Source organism: Marmota monax, unplaced genomic scaffold (assembly GCF_021218885.2).
Source record: "Marmota monax isolate L192 unplaced genomic scaffold, Marmota_monax_Labrador192_F-V1.1 WCK01_AAM20220418_F8-fsc00370, whole genome shotgun sequence".
Taxonomy (NCBI): Eukaryota; Metazoa; Chordata; class Mammalia; order Rodentia; family Sciuridae; genus Marmota; species Marmota monax.
This window is the reverse complement of record NW_026693560.1, coordinates 340,170-347,771: the sequence shown is the minus strand read 5'-3', so window position 1 is coordinate 347,771 and position 7,602 is coordinate 340,170. Positions and strand designations below refer to the sequence as shown.

The 7,602-nt window shown below is 62.0% G+C and overlaps 1 protein-coding gene across 1 annotated transcript in view; it reads right to left on the bottom strand.

Moving 5' to 3' along the window:
- Positions 1 to 1,126: 1,126 nt before the first annotated feature.
- The window catches only part of Aldh1l1 (aldehyde dehydrogenase 1 family member L1), a 34,717-nt gene continuing 28,241 nt past the window's right edge, over positions 1,127 to 7,602 (bottom strand). The window contains exons 18-23 of the mRNA XM_046458680.2: positions 6,207 to 6,306; positions 5,042 to 5,140; positions 4,391 to 4,556; positions 3,562 to 3,667; positions 1,948 to 2,147; positions 1,127 to 1,397 (exon numbers count right to left, since the gene is read on the bottom strand). Of these exons, the coding sequence (XP_046314636.1) occupies positions 1,342 to 1,397; positions 1,948 to 2,147; positions 3,562 to 3,667; positions 4,391 to 4,556; positions 5,042 to 5,140; positions 6,207 to 6,306 (727 nt within the window). The 3' untranslated portion in view covers positions 1,127 to 1,341. The remainder of the gene's footprint in view (positions 1,398 to 1,947; positions 2,148 to 3,561; positions 3,668 to 4,390; positions 4,557 to 5,041; positions 5,141 to 6,206; positions 6,307 to 7,602) is intronic.

Here is a 7,602-nt window from a genome sequence, read left to right as displayed (position 1 = left end):
GAAGGGGCGGGGCCACGTGGCTGAGGGATGGAGAGCAGGGAAGGGCAGGGGCCTCAGGGGCGGGAAGCACGGGAAGGGGGCGGGGCTGAGGGCGGGGCCACATCGGGGTGGGGGGCGGGGAGCAGGGAAAGGCAAGGGGTCTCAGGGGCCGGAAGCACGGGAAGGGGGCGGGGCTGGGGCGTGTCCACGCGGCTGAGGGCGGGAAACGGGAAAGAGGGCGGGGCCACGTCTGGGTGGGCGGGAAGCAGGGGAGGGAGAGGAAGCAGGGAGGGCTGGGGGGGTCTCAGGGGCCGGAAGCACGGGAAGCGGGTGGGTCCACGTGGCTGAGGGGTGGGGAGCAGGGAAAGGTGCGGGGGCCCGGTGGCTGAGGAAGGGAGAGCGGGGAGGGAAGGGGCGGGGCCATGCGGCTGGGGGCGGAGCGGGGAGGGCGGGGCTCGGGGCGGGGACTCGTGTGGGCGGCGCGACCCAAAGGGAGAGCTCTAGCCGCGGGGCTGAGGCCTCCGCGGTGGTCCCCACACCCCCAAGGCCGGCTTTTGTCAAAGTCCACTTCCTTTTTTAAAGATCTTTCTCTTTCCGGGAGTAATTTTAAGGAGAGAAAGGCCACGTGGGGCTTGGCGAAGACGTGGGCTGCAGGGCAGCGAGCTACACGAGGGGCTGAACTGCTCCTAGGGAGGCACTGGCCGTGCCCAGCAGGGCCAGCAGCCTGGGAAGGACAGAGGGACCTTCGGGGAGGCGTGGACACAAGGAGGAACCGGGGGTGTCGGGCAGGGGTGCCGAGGAGACTGCTATGAGAGGCGGGCCCCAGGGGCAGGGGCGTTGGTGCTGGGGACCCGCAGGATGGGTGCAGCTGGAGAGCCCAGGGCTCCGCATGCAAGGAGCACCCTGGGCCTCAGGAAACCAGGACAGACGCCCAATACTCGAGGGGCCAAAGACAGGTGCCACCCTAGGCCTTACTGTCCCCAGTGAGTGGGTGGGCGGGGGTCCGCGGGGTCCTAGGTGCGCGGTGGGCAGGGCCACGGGGTCCTGGCCAAGCACCGGAGCTGTTCCCCAGCACAGGGCACTTCTGCAGCCCCGCTTCCTCCTGGGGTCGCCCAGTAGCCCAAGTGGACACAGAGAAGGTGCAGGCTGCCTCTACTGACATTTATTAGCCCCGCAGGCCCCGCCCCCTCGGCCAAGGGCCACTGTGATTGGTCGGGAGCTGGCTTGGGGACTTCCCGCAGCGGCTCCAAGTAGGAGGCTCCCTATCTGGGAGGGAGGCTGAGCTGGCCTCCCTAGGGAAGGCAGGTCAAGGTGACAAGGTGTGCTGCAAGGACAGGTCATCCTTCTGAAGGCCACTTCTGTTCAGTATTCAAAAGTCACCGTCTTGACCCGCAGGTACTCATTCAGGGCCGCCTCTCCTGCAAGACACCACAGGCTGCTGGGCCACACGGCCACCCACTGTCGTGGGGGATGCACAAGCGTAAGTGGCTGGGGCGTGAGGTTGGCTGCCTGCACTAGAGGATGAGAAGCAGGTGCCCGGGGAGGCCCCTCGCCTTACCCCGGATGTCCTGGGTAATGAGTGGGTGAGGCCTGAGTCTCTAAGTGGCCCCTGTGGTCCCCCGAGGTCCGGCCCAGCCTGCCTGCCTGCCTTTCAGGCCTGCTGTCTTCCAGCCTCTGCCCACACCAACCCTGTGGCCTCTCTGAGCCCTGTGCCCTGAACACGGCCCCTGTTCTTAGGGTCAATCCCTCCTGGCCACCCAGGTCTCCTCAGGCCCCTGCCCGGGGCTGCATCTGCTCTACAAGGTGCCTTTCTCGCCCCCTTTCTAGGCTGCCTCCCTCCCAGGAAGAAGCAGTGACCTCACCACCATCTCGCTACACTGAGATACCCTATCACGTGGCCCAGGTCGGGCCTTTGCAAGTGTTTGTTGAGTGAATAAATGAAAACAGCCTTCCGGCAGGTGAAATTACCCAGGTCCTTGCCAAATCCAGACTGCTTGAATCCTCCAAAGGGGGCGGCCACGTCAGTCTTGTTGTACGTGTTCACGAACACGGTCCCAGCCGCCAGCTTGTCACTGACATACAGGGCCTTGTTGATGTCCCGAGTGAAGACACCAGAGGCCAGGCCAAATTCCGTGGCGTTAGCCCGAGACAGCACGCCATCCATGTCCCTATGGGAAAAGGCCAAGTACTCCCTGAGGGAGGGTCACAGGGGCTCCGCTCTGACCTAGGATCCCCTCCTTCCCAGGGCAGCGAGGCCCACTCCACCCTCCCTGCTGCACATGAAAGGAGAAGTGGGCCAGGGTTGGCCGGGCGCATTGGCCACGCCTGTCCTCCCAGCGGCTCAGGAGGCTGAGACAGGAGGATCACAAGTTTAAAGCCAGCCTCAGCAAGAGCGAGGCCCTCAGCAGCTCAGTGAGACCCTGCCTCTAAATAAATTTCAAAAGTGGGCTGGGGTGGGGCCCAGGGGTCCAGTGCCCCTGCGTTCAGTCCCCAGTCCCCCCACCAAAAATGGGCCAGGGTTAAAGCCAGCCTGCAGGGGGCAGAGTAGAATAGGAAAGAGGAGCCAGGCGTGGTGACAGTACTGCTGTCCAGGCCACTGGAGGCTGAGATGGGAGGATCGCTAGGGCCCAGGAGTTTGAGACCAGCCTGGGCAACATAGAGACCCCGTCCTGGGAAGGACAAAGGGAGGGAAGGAGACCAGAGATAGTCACATGGTCGACACCAGGGGTCCTAGGGCAGAAGAGGAGCCCATCCCAGGTAGGAAGGCACATGTGGCCACTGGAGGCATCAGACATTCAATAGAAATCAGATTTTTTTTTTTTTTTGGTACCAGGGATTGAACTCAGGGGCACTTAAACCCCTGAGCCCCATCCCGTCCCCAGCCCTTTTGAATATTCTACTTAGAGACAGGGTCTCCGTGAGTGGCTCAGGGCCTCATGAGGGGCTGAGGCTGGCCTCCAACTTGCGATCCTCCTGCCTCAGCCTCCCAGCCACCCTGCCTCTGCCTCCAGCCACCCCTTCTCATCACAAGAGGCCAGCTTTGCTGACTGCTTGACCACTAGAACATGGCAGAAGGAATGATCTGGAGATTCTCGAGTCAGATCCTATGGATCCTTGCACATGCAGCTGGGATCTATGGGAACTGAGGGTTGGGACCTCAGCCTGGAGGCTGCCGTGCTGGGGAACGAGCCTTCGGTGAGCGAGGTCCTGAGCCCAGGTTAGCACGGCCACTCCCAGCAGAGGTGACCGGCCCTCCCCAACCCGAACCAAACTGCAGATTCACAAACGCAGCACACTCCTGCTGCTCTCTGAAGCCCCTCCGTTTTGGGTGGTCTCACCCCGAAACAGAACCCATCAGGCCGCAGGAAACAGACCCAGGGAACACAGGGAGGGGACAGGATGGGAGGGGACTTGAGGTCACCTGCTCCCTGGGGGACCAGCGCCCCTGGTGGTGGGAGGAGCCTCTGCAGGCAGCTCAGCCTGCATCCCCCAATTCCTTCTGGCCCCTGGGGACCACCTCCCAGAGCTCATTCAAAGACCCCGTCACCCACAGCAAGGCTCGGCCCTGAGAGGCGCCCCTACCCGTCGGCAAACCGGGAGATGACCATGATGGGCCCGAAGGATTCCTCCTTGGCTATGAACATGTGGTCCTCCACGTCCGTGAACACCGTCGGCTCGAAGAAGAAGCCTGCGGGGGACAGAGGCCTGTGGCACGCGGGAGGGTGCCATCCCCCTGCCCTGTGGCCTGGCCTCTCCACCCCCACCAGGCAGCGCCTGGGTCAGGCCAGGTACTGGGCAGATATCCCAACCCAGAAGCCCAATGTCCTGGCGCCCAGGGAACAGACCCCACCTCTGCAGCCGGGCGTGTCCCGGTCCTTACCGCCCTGTGCACCAAATGCTGCTTAGGAGAATGAGGCCACAGGGCTGGGGTCTGATGGAGCTCAGTCTTGAACCAAGTGACCCCCAGGGCCAAAGCTGAGACAAGGACCTGCACGTGACTGTCACAGGCCACTGTCGTACATTTGCTTTGTCTTTGTAACCTAAGTCTGTGACAGGGCATGCGGCTTTTTTGTAAGTGGCTGAGGCTGGCCTCCAACTTGCGATCCTCCTGCCTCAGCCTCCCGAGGCACTGGGAGGACAGGCGTGCGCCACCGCGCCCGGCTTCTAGTTCCCATATGGATGAACGCCAGCCCTGACGTGTTCAGTTCTGAGGTCCTCACCTTGCCAGTCCCGTACCTGGGTCTGACAGGTGCCCAAACAGCTAAGCCCTCCCCCCCAGTCAAGGTATCAGATGGGCCTGAAGTCTAGCTGTGCAGGTCCCTGGCCACCCGTGTTCCCCAAGTTCTATCCCAGCCAGAAATCGGAGGCCATGGTACCAGCTGCCTTGGTGGCCCCGGGAGCGCCGACCCACCTGGCCGAGGGACCTGGTTCCCGCCACAGACCAGCGTGGCCCCTTCCCTCACGCCTCGCTGACAGTACTCCCGCAGCTTGTTGAGGTGCGCCTGGTGGTTCTGTGGCCCGTGGTCCGTGTCTCTGTTCAGGGGGTTGCCGATCTTCATCTTCCCCACCTCCTCCACCTGCGGAAAGTTCTCGGGTCAGATCAGGCTTTGCTCCTCCCTGAGGAGGAGGACCGTCCCCAGTCCCCAAGTCAGTGTCTCGCTGAGTGGCTCAGGGCCTTGCTAAGTGGTTGAGGCTGGCCTCCAACTTGCGATCCTCCTGTCTCAGCCTCCCGAGGTGCTGGGATGAAAGTGTGGGCCGTTACACCCGGCTACTATTTTCTGTCTTTTTTTTTGGGGTGTTAGGAGAGATGGAACCAAGGGCCTGCACCTACCCCTGAGGACACCCCCAGCCCACAGGCCTGTTTGGGTCACATCATTTCCAGTCTGGGGACCATTTCTTGCTGAACCAGTAAAAACCTATGGAGGCTCACGGCTCCTGCCTTACGGGTCCCCTGACCCAGGTGGATGGCGATCTGTGACGGGAGCCTGTCCCGGCCTCCCCGCCTCTCAGCCCCCCCAGGGCCCCGCGAGCCAGCAGCCTGAGACCCTGGGCCAGCACTCACCACCCTCCTCACAAACTGGTCGTGGATGGAGTCCTCCACAAAGAGCCTCCCGGCCGCGATGCAGTTCTCCCCCTTGTTGAAGAAGACGGAGCTCATGCCCTGTGGAGGGGACAGAGGTTACAGCCACCTCCGGGCTCCTGTCCCCAGCCCCTGTCAAGGGGACGTGTGCCTGGGTCACACTCTCCTCCTGGGGCCAGGCCTGGTTAGGGGGACCGAGGGAGTTTGCCTTGCGAGGGCAGGAAAGGAGGCCAGGACCCCGAGGTCGCAGGTGACACTATTAGTAGTGCATGGTCCAGGGGAGGACCTCAAAGCCCTGAGCGCAGCCGGGTGTCCACTCCCAAGAGCACATTGGGGTCCATGGCAGCCTGGAGAGGGCAGCTGTGTCCTGGAGGGACCTCCTGCGTTCCTCTATGGGGACAAGCCCGTCAACAGCCTGGGGACTCTGGGTGCCTGCGGCTTAGGGACTTTTGCTGCTCTGACCCATGGGGGATGGTTCTGGCCCCGCTACTTTGTCCCCTCCTGCTCCTGTGCTGATCTGTCAGCCACTGCTGGCCTCTAGGGTGAAGTGTCCCTAAGGGGACCTGCCGTGTGTCACAGCCACAGCCCCGCTCGGGACCCTGCACCTGCAGGACCCCGCAGCACGGGGCCTGGGACAGGGGCTGAGATCCTAGGACTGACAGGTCACCAGGGCAGGTGACAGGCTGTCCTGCTGTGGCTGTGACATGTCCCCAGAGCCCCCCTGGGAGGTGACACAGGAAGGTCCAGAGGAGGAGTGAGGGGGTGTGAGGCCTGAACCCCGGCAGGGAATGGCTCCCTGGGGTCCCCTGGTGGCCCCGGGTGGGCTGTGGAGACCAGGTGGCCCTGGGGCCGTGGCTTGGGGTCTCTCTTTGTCCCTGGAGAGTGGAGTCTCTGCCCCCTGGTCCCCATGGGAGCTGCTCCCTCCCCACACTCTTCCTCCATGATGTCCTGCCTCCCCTCGCCCAGGAGTGGGGCCACCGTCTGTGGACACCCTGAGCCCCACGTCCACTGTCCCCCGATTGCTCTTGTGGGGTCTCCTGGTCACAGCAGCAAAGAAGCTGAGACACCTCCCCTCCCAGGTGCCCCCTGCCCGTGGCCCCTCCCTGTCCCCAGTCCCCCCATTGTCCCCGCCTAGCCCAGCCCTCACCATCTGCACGGCCTTGCTGAGGTCGCAGTCGGCGAAGATGATGAGCGGTGACTTCCCGCCCAGCTCCAGGGACACCTTCTTCACGTTACTTAGGGCGCAACTGGAAGCGACAGGGCACTGGGGCCGGCGCCCGGGAACACCAGGCCCCAGGCCGAGGGGACGGGGCAGGCCCGTGCCCCATGTCCCCACCTTCCTGTCCCCAACACCCGAGCGCTCAGCCACTGGGCCTTTGCCCTCGCCGACCCCCCACCTTCCAGATTGATTAACTTAAAAAATTTGCTCCAAAGAGTCGTCCGTGACTGCAGGATGCATTTTGGCACATGGTACACAGACAGGGTGTGGCTTCACGTCCTCTGGTCGCGCTTTGGTGTCAGCTCACACCAGTTGTGTGACCAGACGTGCACTTAGGGTAGTGATGCCCGATTCATTCTTCTGCCCTTCCCACCCCTGTGTCCCGCCCCTCCCCTTCCCTCCCTCTCTGCCGGATCCAAAGGACTTCCATCCTTCCCCAGCCCCCACCCCTCCCCTCATGGTGAGTCGGCATCCGCATGTCAGAACATTCAGCCTTTGACGTTTGGGGACTGGCTTATTTCACTCAGCACGACAGCCTCCAGATCCATCCAGTTACCAGCAAAGTGCCGTCACCTCATTCTTCTTTATGGCTGCGTAATATTCCACTGTGTATATGTAACTCGCTTTTCTTTATCCGTTCATCTGTTGAAGGGCGTCTAGGTTGGTTCCTCCGTAGCTTAGCGGCTGTGAACTGAGCTGCTATAAACACTGATGGGGCTGTGTCCCTGTAGCGTGCTGCTTTTAAGTCCTTTGGGTACAGACAGAGGAGTGGGACAGCTGGGTCCAATGGTGGTTCCATTCCAAGTTTTCTGAGGAATCTCCATCCTGCTTTCCAGAGTGGTTCACCAAGGTGCAGCCCAGCCCCCCAGCCACATCCTCACCCACACTTATTGTCACTTGTATTCTTGACACTCGCCACCCTGGCAGGAGTGAGGTGGGATCTCAGTGCAGTTCTGATTGATTGGCACTTCTCTGATGGCTGGAGATGTGGGACACTTTTCCATACGTCTGTTGGCGGGTCGTATTTCTTCCTCTGTGAAGCGTCTGCTCATTGCTCTGCCCGGTACCCACTGGGTTGTTTCTTTCCATTCAGAACTCATCCGCCTGCCGGAGCACGAGGCTCTCTGGGACAGGCAGACACTTGTCTGGTTCCTATTAGGCACTCTGCCTTGCATACAGCTGGTGCTCCATAAATGCTGAACGAATAAATAAGACACAGAATCATCCCCCAGTTGGCAGGACTGCAGAGGCCATGGGGGCTTTGGCATCTCAACTTTGTAGGGATGGTACCCAGAGAAGCTGGGCACCACCTCAAAGACGCTGC